Source organism: Lissotriton helveticus, chromosome 8, assembly GCF_964261635.1.
Source record: "Lissotriton helveticus chromosome 8, aLisHel1.1, whole genome shotgun sequence".
NCBI classification, from domain to species: domain Eukaryota; kingdom Metazoa; phylum Chordata; class Amphibia; order Caudata; family Salamandridae; genus Lissotriton; species Lissotriton helveticus.
This window is the reverse complement of record NC_136069.1, coordinates 1255166508-1255179938: the sequence shown is the minus strand read 5'-3', so window position 1 is coordinate 1255179938 and position 13431 is coordinate 1255166508. Positions and strand designations below refer to the sequence as shown.

The following is a 13431-nucleotide window of genomic DNA, read 5'->3' as shown; positions in this document are numbered from 1 at the left end:
CTCCCCTCACAATCAGCTTGCAGCCTTGCTGTTATCATTGACGACCAGTTGTCTATGAAGCCACAAGTGGTCAAAGTTGACTCTACCTGTTTTACTATTCTAAAGTGGCTTAGGAAAATTCTCTGGATGCTTCCGCCTTCCACACAAAAAACCGTCATTCAGGCTCTGGTTGTGTCAAGACTGGATTACGGAAATGTGTTATATCGAGGCGCAAGTAAGGAAGTGCTTTGTAAGCTGAAAGTGGTCCAAAATTCGTCAGCCAGACAACTGTGCCAGCTACCCAGAATGGCCTCTACCACTGGTCCCCTCCGTGAACTTCACTGGCTGAGAATTGACAATCGTGCTAAATTTAAGGCCATTTGCTACATGCATAGGATAAATATGGGCTTAGCACCCCACTATCTTGGTGCCTTGGTGCATCCCTACATCCCCTCACGTCTTCTACGGTCCTCTAAGCAGTTGAAGTTCCAAGTTCCAAGGATAAAACGAGCCATAATGGGCGGCCGCTCTTTTGCTGACCTAGTTCCTTCCCTGTGGAACTCACTCCAGCTCCAATTACGGTATTAAACGAGTTATGTTAAATTCCGGAAAGAGCTAAAAACATGGCTATTTAATCGGTAGAGCCTGGCCCTTTCTTTTCATGATGCGTGTCCATAGGCTCCGGGAAACCTCCGGGTAGCCGTGCCCCGTATAAATGTAAAAATTTAATAAATAAATAAATTAGAGGTTGTAGTAAGTTACATTTTGCATAACATTGTAATAATTTGTAAGCATAGGATAGTGAACTAATAAGTCAACACAAACCGAACATATCAATCAAAACATGCAAAGAACAAAGCTTGCTCTTCTGAGAACACATTTCCCATTGCCCAGTGGGTATCTAACAGTTTTGTATTATTAGAATCAGTAAATATAAGTTGGAAGATAATTTTGGAGATTACACAAACCTGAGGCTGTACAAGACGGCTCCATCTGGGTGGAGGCGAATCATGCGATTTTTCACAGTGACCCCATGCACAAACGACTTCTTATCATTTAAAAAATAAGTGTCTGGCACCCAGAGCTGATCTGCTACTCGATTGTCAAGTGTAAGATTCAGAGGGATTCCTGTATAGGCCAGCCTCTTATCTCTCCAGAATTGTTGGAAGTACATTGTTAGAGTATAATCCTAGAAAAAAAATCAAAAAATAAATATATTTTGTTAGCACTTCAAAGGAGTTTAACTTCAAAGTTAAATCTATTGATTATGAATTTGCAGGTGGATGAAGCACTTTTCATAAATTTAAGCAATCACTTTTGCCACCAAATGATCATCACACATTTTTGTTTTAAAAGAACACACAGTAATGCAACTTGTTTTTAAGCATCATCAGTGAAGGGCACCACATTTACTACAGGTTGAATTTCTGTAGACCCAAAAGCGTATATTCACAAATTTCTCCCCTCATCAAGTTGTTTGGTTTTTAGTGGCTTCTGCACTAAGAACCCTATGCTATCTTGTGCTCTTTAGAATCCTATGCAGCATAAAAGTGAATGCAGTCTTGTTTTATTTACCACCCCAATTACCAATATGACAGCTTCTCATCCTTTATATGTTGCCTAACCTCGGACATACACAAAACGTATGCTTCATATAGTTGCTGTGGTGTAATCCTTCACTCCCCATCCATCCACCCTCATCATGAAATAGGTTTCTGTCAACTGCCTAAGTAACCCATGAAATCCACATATTTGCAAGTAGAAGAAAGAATTAAGTAGCCCAGCGCACCATCAATAAAGTGGCTTGTAAAGCGTGACTACTCACCCGTAAGCGTCTCAAGGCACTGGGGGTGGGGGGCGACTTCAGATCTGTTGCAAGGCACTGAGGTTCAGTCGAAGGGCCAACATTGGGGCAGTGACTGTGATTGCCTTAGGGGGAGAGGCAGGGTGTACCAGGTATTTGCTGCGAGGTAGGAGAAGGATCTTACCCAGGCCGTGATCTTGAGGATATGTGGATGGCAACCAGGGCCAGCGGAGCGGAGGTCTCAAGTGGGTGCGTGGAACGAGAGGCAGTGGTTGAAGTATGCAGGTCCTGTGTTGTGTATGACTTTGTAGGCATGTGTGAGCTTGAAGGTTATCTTTGTTTGACTGGGAACCAGTAGAGGGCTCTCAGGTGACTGGTGATGTGGATGTGGCAGGGGATGATGAGGATGAGTCTGGCAGAGGTGTTCTTGATGCTTTGCCGTTTCTTGAGGAGTTTCTGGATGATGCCAGCATAGAGTGCGTTGCTGTAGTCATTTCTGCTGCTGATTAGTGCTTGGGAGACCGTCTTTCTGGACTCTGGACTCAGTGGGGATCCACATGAAGATCTTTCAAGCAGGGGTAACATGTGGAAGAAAGATGATGAGACAGGATTGATCTGGCGGTTCATGGAGAGCGAGGAGTCTAAGATGATGCCGAGATTTCTTACGCGGTCTGTGGGACAAGGCGGAGGTCCAAGATCTGTAGGTCACCAGGGATCGTCCCAAGCAGAGGGGGTGGAGCCCAAGATGAGAACTTCAGTCTTCTCTGAATCTAGCTTGAGGGAGCTGTTCTTCATCCAGATGGTGACAGCCTTCATCCCGTCATGGAAGTTGCTCTTGGGGACTGTGGGTCATTGGTGAGGGAGAGGATCAGCTGGGTGTCATTGGCATAAGAGACAATGTTGAGTTTGTGCTCCCTGACGATGTCTGCGAGCACTGCCATGCAGATGTTGGAGAGTGGGGCTCAGGGAGGAGCCCTGAGGCACTTCGCAGCTGATTTCTGTGGGTTCCAATTGGAACGGTGGTAGCCTGACTCTCTGTGTTCAGCCAGTGAGGAAGAGTCTGATCCATTCCAGGCATTAGAGGGTCCTGGCGTCCTGGAGTCTTGTGCAAAGGGTGCGGTGAGTGATGGCGTCGAACGTTGTCGAAGGTAGACGAGAGGCCCAGGAGGATAAGAAACATAAAACATGCAAACATGAAACATGCAGGTAGGGCACTTAATCCTACATACAGTAGCATTTCATTTAGTATTTTTAAAAAAATCATACCTGGTATGTACAACCGAGGCCATTGCTCTCCCAGCTGTCAATGATCACCTCACTTTTTCCACAAGAGATCTTCCAGGCAAAGGCACAGATGTAATCCATATGGCTCAAGAGGGAAACCATAGACTGATTCATTAAGGGAATGGTAAATTTCACATTCACTGTACTAATCCTCAAGCCAAACTTACGAATTTCCCCAGGTACTCAGGTCGTACCTGAAGCAGCTGTGGAATCGGTGGTGATCTCGGCCATATTCAGGAGTGAAATCAAGAAGGATGGTGCCACCCTTGTGCGTGATTGGGAGAATGCGAGTGGTGCAGGGGAGCAGACCCCCGCTTGGACTTCTTATATTATTTATGCTTACCTGAAGCCTTTCACACGTGGCAAAGACTGGCCACTGCAGCAGTTCCATCAACACCAGGAACAGGTGCAGGTCTGAAAATGAACCTTGGGCACAGAGTGCAACTTGGGATGGTCCCAATGTGCTGGCCGATGTACCATTTTGCCTCACGTTCCCTGATGGCCTTCGAGTTCATCAATGCGCAGTCTCAACAGGCCTTGGTGTTGTGGCTGGAACCCAAGCACCACAGGAACACCTGATGGGGGTCTGTCACAGACATTGGTTTTAGGGGGCAGCAACCCATGCACACTGAGAAATTTTGGAAAAAAGAAATCGAGGTATGACTCAGAGAGACAAGGAGCTCAGGATCCGCTTCTGGTGGCACAAAAAGAAAGGAACTGACGTCAGCGCACAGAGGTGTTGCCCATATAGGCTCCACATGTCATTTCTGAAGCGGGAAAATATCTATTCAGAGCCGCACAGTGCCACCTATCAGTGCAATGAGTTACTGCTGAAAAATCTTCCAGATTGAGTGTGATGCCTGGGCACTATTCAAAAGGTAAGTTATCTGTGGCTAGAAGTCTCTATAAGAATATGTATTACTTTATTAAGCTGATGCTCATAGTAGGTATTGTAATTTTGTCTAATCTTCAAACAAAACAATTACCACCCCTAGGGTTCAGGAACACGCCTGCCAACCATCTCAAACAGCATGAGCAGAGTGTTCCTTAACCCTAGGGGTGGTAAGTATTTTGTTTGAAGATTTAAAAAAAAAAAGAATTGTGGAGACACTGTGCGGTGAGCAATGGAAGTGAGGCATTCTTTGTACCAGTTTTGGGTATTTGGAACAATTTTCTAATTATTGGAGGACGTCGCGATTTGGAGAGAATGGTAAGGGCAGAGCGAGAGCATTGACATTTTTAAAAGTAAATATCTACGATCCTAAGCTGTTGAGTGCCAGTGTTCGGAGGACCGAGAACACCGCTTTCACCAATATTCTCTTGAGGAAGGGAGGCTCGCAAAGTTTTGATGCGTCCGGCACGCAACGCGGTGACGTCAGACATATCGTGGCGGCCATTTTAGTTGTGTCCTTCAAATTTACCGGTTCCATGGCAATGCGGTGTGCGCCCGATTGTAAACCAGAGTAAAACTTAATTCCTTGAAGAAATCTGCTGAAAAGACTGCCACACCTCATTGTAGCCTCCCAAGTAAGCTATGCTTCTTTGAAAAGGAGTTACTTGTTTTGGTTTGTGACATTTATATTTCATGCACAGATTTGGGAAATACCATTTTGAAGATTAACATTGCCTGCCAAAGTTCAGTTCAAATAAGTACCTTATTACAATTTCACTGCTTTGCATAAGTGTAATATAAGGAAAAAATGCAATTTGAGTCACCTGCATAATTTTTACAAAACAAACGAGAACCTCCAGTACCTTGGATGAGGTGGAAGGAGGAATTTCTCACTTACATGAGGGCCATTGATGGAGAACGCATGGGGGCAGATAGAAAAATAAGTATTCTGTTACATTGCAAGGGATCAGAAGGTCAAGTTATTTTTAGAGCTCTACCACAAGTGGCATCTGCGGAGGGTGATTTGAACCCTAATATATACAAAGACGCCCTATCAAGGTTGGACAAACATTCAAACCAACCACAAATATTGCTCTCAATAGATTCAAAAAGCGCAAAACAAAATTGAAACCTTTGATGATTTTTTAACTGTACTAAGATCTCTAAGCATGCAGTGCAATTTTGGTAACATGTGTGATGAGATGATCAGGGATCAAATTATTGTTCATGTTAGAAGCAAAAAAAAACAGAAACAAATATGGGTGATGGGAGATACAAAACTGTCAGAGGCTATTTCTACACCGAAGGCGTTAGAACAGTCTGAGAAGTGGATGCACACTGTAAGGAATGTGAACAACAAGACAGAAAGAGGGAAAGAAGTGTGTGTAGTCAAACGTTTGGAGGAGCAACTAACTGAATCATCCAATTCAGGACCCAACATATCTCGTAGGAATAACAATGGTGATTTGAGAGAATTCGACAAAGCAGATAAAGGTTGAGCATGTTATAGATGTGGTACTAGAACACATATAGGGGTCGATTCCGATCCGGTAAAATAATCCGGCGTACGAATCGTATCCGGAGCCGTTTCCGTACGACTCGTACAGACGCCGTACGACCGTACGATTCCGATCCCGATCGGCCGACCCGTACGCGATTCGTACGGTACACGTCGATTCGTACGGAAAAGCGCACGATCACCTACACACCGTACGGCGCGTACCCCCCATGATCGCAGGGGTACGCGGCGTACCCCTCTGGTCATACGGGGTACGTGCCGTACACCCAGCGTACATGGGGTACGTGCCGTACACCCACTGTACATGGGGTACGGTGTGTACCCCATGTACGCTGGGTGTACGGCACGTACCCCGCATGACCAGAGGGGTACGCCGCGTACCCCTGCGATCATGGGGGGTACGTGCCGTACCCGGGGGGGGGGGCGTTCCGTACCTGTTTCGGCGCGAACTCTGCATTTACGACTGTTTTCGGCTCCCGTAGGAAAAGGGTCGTACGGCGCGTACCCGACACGAATCGTACTTGCTGGGTCGTAAAAACGTGCCGCGATGTCGCGTACAACGGGTTCCGAGTGAGATTCGTATGGAGATTTGAGTCGTACGGAGTCCTGTACGACTCGTACGGAGTTCGGCACCTAGTACGGATCGTACTTCATCGTACGTACGGGACGTCTACGGATACGATTCGTACGGGGAAAAAACTCTCCGTACGACCATTTGGAGCGCATTTTACCGGATCGGAATCGACACCATGGTGTCGTATGGGAGATGTCCAGCGTTAAATAGGGAATGTAGGAAATGTGGGAGAATAGGAAATGTTGCCAGCGTGTGCAAGGATCAAAGGAGAGGTAAAGTACAAACATGTTGTAAAGTATCTTGCATATTAGAAAGATGTGACGATACACATAAGTGTGAAGGTGGTACTGTGGGAGAGAATAACAAAGGTTTTATTGTGTCCATTATAGAGAAAGTGTCAAACTTAAATTTTACAGAAGGAGGGTTAACTAAGAAAGCGCCCATGTGCAGAGTGGCGGTTAATGGTGTGGAGTTGGAACTCATGGCAGACTCAGGGTCTCCTTGGACCATAATCTCTGAACAATATTATAAGGAAAAACTTAATGAGACATGCAAACATTGTGACATGTTACCACCTGACATTAGAGCCGGAGGTTTTGATGGATGTAAAATTGATATGGAAGGGTACTTCAATGTCTCTCTACAGTTCAAAAGTAGAGTTGTGCAAGTCAAACTCTACGTTGCTGTGAAAGGGATAAATGTTTTGGGATGGAAAGGTCAATGGAAATTGGGAATCTTTCCCAATCCTCGTTCCAAAGAACTGGTTCTATTAGATGAAGGTGAACGGCAAAAAAAAGTGGCAGTCACAAGGTACGTTGACAAAGAGTCCTTTATCAACGAAAAGTTTAAGGAGGTGTTCACAGAGAAACTAGGCAGATTGAAAATTTACTTGCATAAGATCAGAAATTAAGAGGTGTGCCCATTAATGTCAAAGAGGAGCTTGAAAACATGCTCAATGACTTAAACAGTGAAGGTATTATAGAACCCATTGATTTGGCTGAATGGGTTTCACCCATTGTTTTGGTTCGCAGACTGGACCAAAAATTGAGAGTGTGTGTGGACCGGGTTGGAATGATCAGCGGTGCAGGGATTCTTCATTCCATTAATTTTACCTTGAGCCCTGAAGAGTCAGAGTACACTGTTTCTCTGATGAAACACGTGTCGGCTGGTGGTTTGTTGCGTTTTGACATAATAAAGAACCCAAGAAATCAACGTGGAATTTTTGTTTTAAGTGTTGTTGTAATTACCTCTACACTGTTTAATCCTACTCTGTACTTGTTAACAGGACTGCTGCTAATATGTGAGAAGGAAGACTTGTTATGGTAGGCTGTCAAACAGTACAATGGAAGTGGGTGGCCCAGGAAAAAGGATTTTAGTGCGGAGGTTATGCCCATGTTTAAGGTTGCAGATGAATTAGAGATAGATGGAGAGCTTATGTACAAAAGTGATTAATGTGTAACGGCCACTGGGGTGCTGGAATTAATCCTCACTGTCCACACTGTCACGTCTTGTGGAGATGCATGCCGCGACTCCCATCCATCTCTGGTCATCACCATTATTAGTTACCCTTTCCACCCCTTGTTCATGGCATTGGAACTCACTGAATGGCCTTTGGAGTGCAGTGGGGGAGAATTGCAGGGCTTGGTTTGTGGTCATTCCCTGCACCTAACCCACCACAGTAAGCCAACCCAAGAAAAACATGGCCTTGGGTTATTCTGACCTTCAGCACGCTCAGTGTCCAACCACCTTCGGTTGGCCAGACTTGATCCCAGGGCATGGTCTTCAATCAGGACTTGCACCCAACCTGCTCTGGGCGGCCAACCCCCACTGCTGCGGCAAACTCCAGCTACTCACATATTTGGCCTTGCACCGGAGATTTAGACTGCCCTGGCATGATAGGAGCAAAGCTTGGTAACGGTCAGGCTCTGATTCACATGGCAAAAGGACATGCTAAGAGCTGATTGGCTGCCTGTAGCGGTTGGGCACAGGGTCTGTCCTTTGGCCGGGCCCTGTGCCCAAACTTCAAGATGTGGCATAACCCAAAGGCAAGGCACTCTGCATGACCAAAGTGAGGGTTGGCTACAGATTCTACACCCACTCCCTTGAGCCATTCGAAGCAGGTCCACACACTGAACGGCAGGGTAGACTTTCTTAAAAGTTTGTTATTTTATGTAATAAAAAGAACCCAGAAAGTAAAGCTATGGATAGCATTATTATAGCATCTTAAGATGGATTAGAAATTTAGCTTAGATATTATAGTTAAAGTACGGTTATTGTTACACATTAAAATGGGTTCGCACCTGTATTAGTTTAGCGTAGGGCCTGGATGAAGGGCAGGACATGCAACCAACCTTGCTGTGCACAGTGGCGTGTTGGACATACACACTGAGATGGGTCCCTACCACACTGAGATGGGACCCTATAGCTAAATGTGACACATATGACAGATGGCCAAGCTTAGCAGGAGGTGCTGCCCCCAGCTCTGTCAACTTGGGTCTTCGCTGCTGACCACATGTGGTAGGATGGGACCTGCCTGCCAAAACTGCTGCTCGCCCCTAATAGCTGCCCTCAGCAGGGTATGGCTGCCCATGGTGGACTGGGCACAGGGCCTAGTCAAAGGAATGGCCATGCCCTGTGGCCATCATTGCTGTGCATGGCTAAAGGTCATGGTACTCAAGGAAGTGTCTTTGCTTTGTTTAGTGTAACTCCGTCAAATATTGTAAATTCGTTCCGTTGATCTGATTAGGTAGCATTCTTTCCTGACTAACCAAAACAGTGTCACTGGGCCTGACACTCTCTGATTGGCTGATGGTGACTTGAAGGAAAATGTTGTGGTTGCGGTTCGGGAACTTGAGAACTGGGTTCTCCTGAAAACAAGTAAAGGAGTCATAAGTGCACAGGGAATTTATTGAGTGACCCCTTGGATCAGTCGGGGAGGGAGAACCATAGGGACTGCGCTCGGACCAAAAGTTGTTTTAAAAAAAAGATTATTTTCACCATGAAGTTGATAAACCCCAGCACAGCTCCCTGAGGTCTGCAACACCTGGTCAAGGGTTTACAAAACAATGGTAGGGGATCCTGGATTCTTGTTATATCTCCCACTGGTTCCACCGACCTGTAATGAAGTCTGTGAATCCTAAGGAGGTCTATCAATGATCTACGAGTTTGTAAACACTGCAGTAGGCTCTGTGGTCCGATGAAAAAAAATTCAAAACAGGGTCAGGCTGAAGGCCAGGCCATGTGGCAAGCCTACGCTGCATACAGGTGAAGGAGAGAGCCATCCCCTCAAAAAAAGAAAGCCAACTAGGCAACTGGGATTTTTTAACACCTTTCAATATCCAAGAAGAACAAAAGTTACTTACCTGTAAACTGTGGTTCTCCAGTATTGGTGGGTGGGTGGCATAATGAGCGTTGCAGGGCCACTAGCAGCATTTAATTTACAGGCTATGGGTACCATGTAGTATCATATAATACGGACTTACAACTAAATTAAATGTACCAATCAGATGTAGGCCACTTTTACCACATTTTAGGGGGAGAGCACATGCACTTTGGGACAGGTTAGCAGTGTTAAAGTGTACAGAGTACTAATGCCAACAAAACCCAAATTCAGAAAGCAAGAAGGCTGATAGCAAAAGGTTTGGAAGAAGGCCACACCAAGGATGTCTGGTCTAACAAGAAACATCAACTTTTTGTATTGTTTAGCTTGCTCCAAGCCACATTTGCACTCTGAATACTATTGCGTTCTCGAATATTTTTTGGGGCTGTTTTCCAGATCAGTGAGCATATTGGAGTGGGGTGGACATTGTCCGTTTCCACCACTAAATGCGGCATGTAGGGTTGAGAATTATACCAACAGTAGACAAGCTGCACCTGTGCACAGAGGTAATATATTTTGATGTTGGATGGGGTGAAGCCTCTCTGATCATGGAGTAATGTCAGCACCTTTCATTTTATTTGGGGCTGAGTAGCTGCTAACACTAGCCTCATTAATAGGGAACATAGTGTTTGAAAGAATACTTTTGTTAAAGGTATAAGTATATCAGTAGAATAATAAAGCAATTGAGGAAGAACAACCATTATGAATAGCATGCTTCTACCTGCATGTGACAGAGGATTTTTAATTCACCATTCATTTTTTGTTATGCTATTCTGGAGATTGCCCAGCCATAGTTCTTCCTCAGGATGGTGCTTATTTCTATATGAATCCAGATCCCAAGTACTTCCCTTGGTCCTCTCACGATTCCAGAGTAAAGTCAGGCTTAAATTTAGGATGAGAGGGAAGTCAACATATTTCTCTCAATTTATGGTAACACCTAACATACCTCATAATCTAATTAATTCCCTCAATATAGGATGCAAACTCAACATAGGGTCACAGATGTAGACAGCCATATCATTTGCATGTAGTGAAATCAGTAGGGGGTGTGACATGTATCTGAGTGCGTGTTTGGTGTAGTCCTGTGGTAACTTAGCAGCTAAGGGTTCCAGGACCAGAACAAATAGCATAGGGGAGAATGTAAATTCATATTACATTCCCCTTCACAAAACAACAGGGCTGAGAGAAAAGGTGTTATACTGATACAGGCCATGGTGTTGGTATGTAGTAGCTGTATCCAATTTAAAAGCAAAGTGGGTAAGTCCTACAGGCACAGTACGTTAAGTAAGTATAACCATTTTACACAGTCATACACTTTTGTGGCATTTAAAAATACTGCTGCCTGTTGCTTCTGGATGGAGCTGATGCATTATCGGAAACATGGCGAGTAAGTTATGTAGTGCAGAGCAGAAATAGAGAAAAGCACCCTGCCAAAAATGGATACTCAATGGTCCTACAGGGGATCCAGTTTTGTTAAAGAAGGAGCAACATGACCATGTATCAGAGCCAGAGATTCAACTCATATTTTTTTTTTATTTTTTTAATGCACATACTTATAAAAACACATTCAGGGATTACATATTCAAAGTTTATAAAAACAATCAATGTGGTATTTCATATCAAGTCAGGAGGGAAACATTTATCATACAGTTCAGTGTTCCAAGTACTCCGGGGCACTTTAGGGGGGTTCAACAGACACTCATACCTTCAAGGGGTCATTCAGATTCATACACATTCAGACCGTTCAACCAGATGAATTTCACAAAGCCTGCAACAAAAAGGTGGATTTATGGTTGCATGGACCGGGGTGCAATCGTGGGAGGGCAAGTTAGATGGTATAATGTTGCCGTCCTAGGTGGTAGCGCAGAGCAACCCGGCACACAGCCAGACTGGTCCAGTAAAACGATCCAGTAGCAGAAGGTCTGTTAGCAATATGATTGGCCAATATTTTTACATCACAATTAATCAATGATAAGGGTCTATACGAGTCATATTATTCTGGATGTTTCCTGGGTTTAAGAACAGCGACCAGTAGTGCTTTGCACATGAAGGGAGGGAGCTTCTTCTTCACGTTTGCTTCATCCAATAGGATTAGGAGGTGAGGAGCCAGAATTTCACAGTATTCTTTTAAGAATCATGCTGGCAGCCGATCAGAAACCAGGGCTTTATGAGCTTGAAGTTCTTATATTGGCTTTTTCCTCCGCAAAAAATGGTTAAATTAAACAGCCTTCCTTCAAAGTATTTAGCCAGGCTTGCGCTTTGTTCCGTAAATAGTCTACAAACTGATCAATCATGGATGGTGATATAGGGTCCTAAAGATAGGGATAGTATGATTGGAACGCCTGCTTTATCTCTTTTGCCTCAAAGTATTGGGTAACCTCTTCATCACATATGCAAGTGGATTCTTCACCTGCAGATTGTTTCTAGAAGTTTGTTAGGGATTTCTCTGTGTGTTCCCCTCATCCATACCTACAGGCTTCTGCATAGTTACCAAGTTATTTCACTCATCTTAGTGTTATCTCATATTCAAGGATAATTTCTTTCACCTTCACCAAGATGGGGGAGTCCGAACTGGCTAGGTGGGTTTGCACCAATTCTTTGGTCTGAGTGTCATAAGCACATCATTAGGTTTTGAGATAGAGAACCTGTGGATAATTACTTTAATGCTTACCACGCCATGCTTATGTCAGGCAGTGAGCGGATATTGATTTGAAAGTGTTTCAGGATCTTGTGACATAGCTCATTATGAACAGCAATATACTTTAGAATATCTTAGTCTCCACTTTGGTGGCATCTACAGCATATTTGGGATATCCGTTTGAAGCAGTACTGGGGCATGGTCAGATCAGGTTCCAGCCAAGCGGTGAACCCAGTTGACCCATATGCCTACTACTTTTGTAGCCACACACACAAAAGGTTATGGGAGAAATGCTTTATTGCAATCCCTCAGGATAACATTCCAATCCATTTTTCTTTAGCACACCATGCCACCTCAGTTTGGACCCAGCCATATGCAAATCAGACTTGACCCTGCACTGTCTAGCAACCTAAGACTGGTTTCGCCCAATTGTACCCCATAAGTCATGTGTAGTTTTGTTCCAGTGTCACATGAAGAACTGGACCCACGTCTGGACATAGCCTTGCCACTTAGGGCTGTGATAGTTTTCAGAAACAATGATGTGGCCTGTGGTGTGGAGAAGATTCATTGCTCACCTTTATGTTCTATTCTGAGATGTGCTGGGTAGAGAATGGCATTCAGCACACCGTCGGTCTGTAGTTGGTGTATTACCAGGAGGAATTCTCTGTGAGCTGCTTATACTGCCTGCATGACTTCTGGGAGAAAAATTGCCATATTCTTGATAGTTTCATTTGTGTTTTCTACATGCCATTTCCAGTACATTACCAGGGTCAGTGTAATTCAGGAGCTTTGCTTTATTCAACGTACTGGCTCTCTGAGTGGAGGGGGGTGTTTGGCGAGACCGAGCAGGACTTGCTCGATTTACCACCAGTGGGTGGGACAGGTTGTCAGTCCCAAATAAAGTCATTAGCATGTTTTCAATGTAGAGCTGTATTTTGTTTTCTGTGTCTGAGATCCCCAATACGTGTAGGTCGTTTCAGAAGAATCTCGCCGGAATCTAATGTCCTAAAGCTCTGCAGGAGTCATGAGGTGCAACAGTCAGGGTAACCATCTTTCCACCCCTGCTGAAATTCTACAGAGTCCCACCACTGTCTGGTCAGCCTTTATTATTTTTGTTTCTATGGATCTAAGGTTTCTCTTTACTATCGCCGCAAAAGGAGCCGCACTGTCACGGCTCCACTGGAGTCCGCGACTCAGCTCACAGCCCTACTCTGCTCACCAGGCCACAGTTCCCGACCAGATACGCCAGCAGGACTCCCACTCATGTTTACTTGAGATTCAAGGCTCCTCCACTAATATTCTCCAATTGTATCTTCTCACTCTAGTTTCAGGAAGGTGTCCCAAGATCATGAAGCGATGAAA

The 13431-nt window shown here is 44.6% G+C and overlaps 1 protein-coding gene across 2 annotated transcripts in view; it reads right to left on the bottom strand.

The window, feature by feature from the left end:
- GABRB3 (gamma-aminobutyric acid type A receptor subunit beta3) overlaps nt 1–13431 on the bottom strand; it is a 968583-nt gene that overhangs the window by 236292 nt on the left and 718860 nt on the right. For both annotated transcript variants that reach the window (XM_078658235.1, XM_078658236.1), the window contains one exon: nt 948–1168. In XM_078658235.1, the coding sequence (XP_078514361.1) occupies nt 948–1168 (221 nt within the window). The remainder of the gene's footprint in view (nt 1–947; nt 1169–13431) is intronic.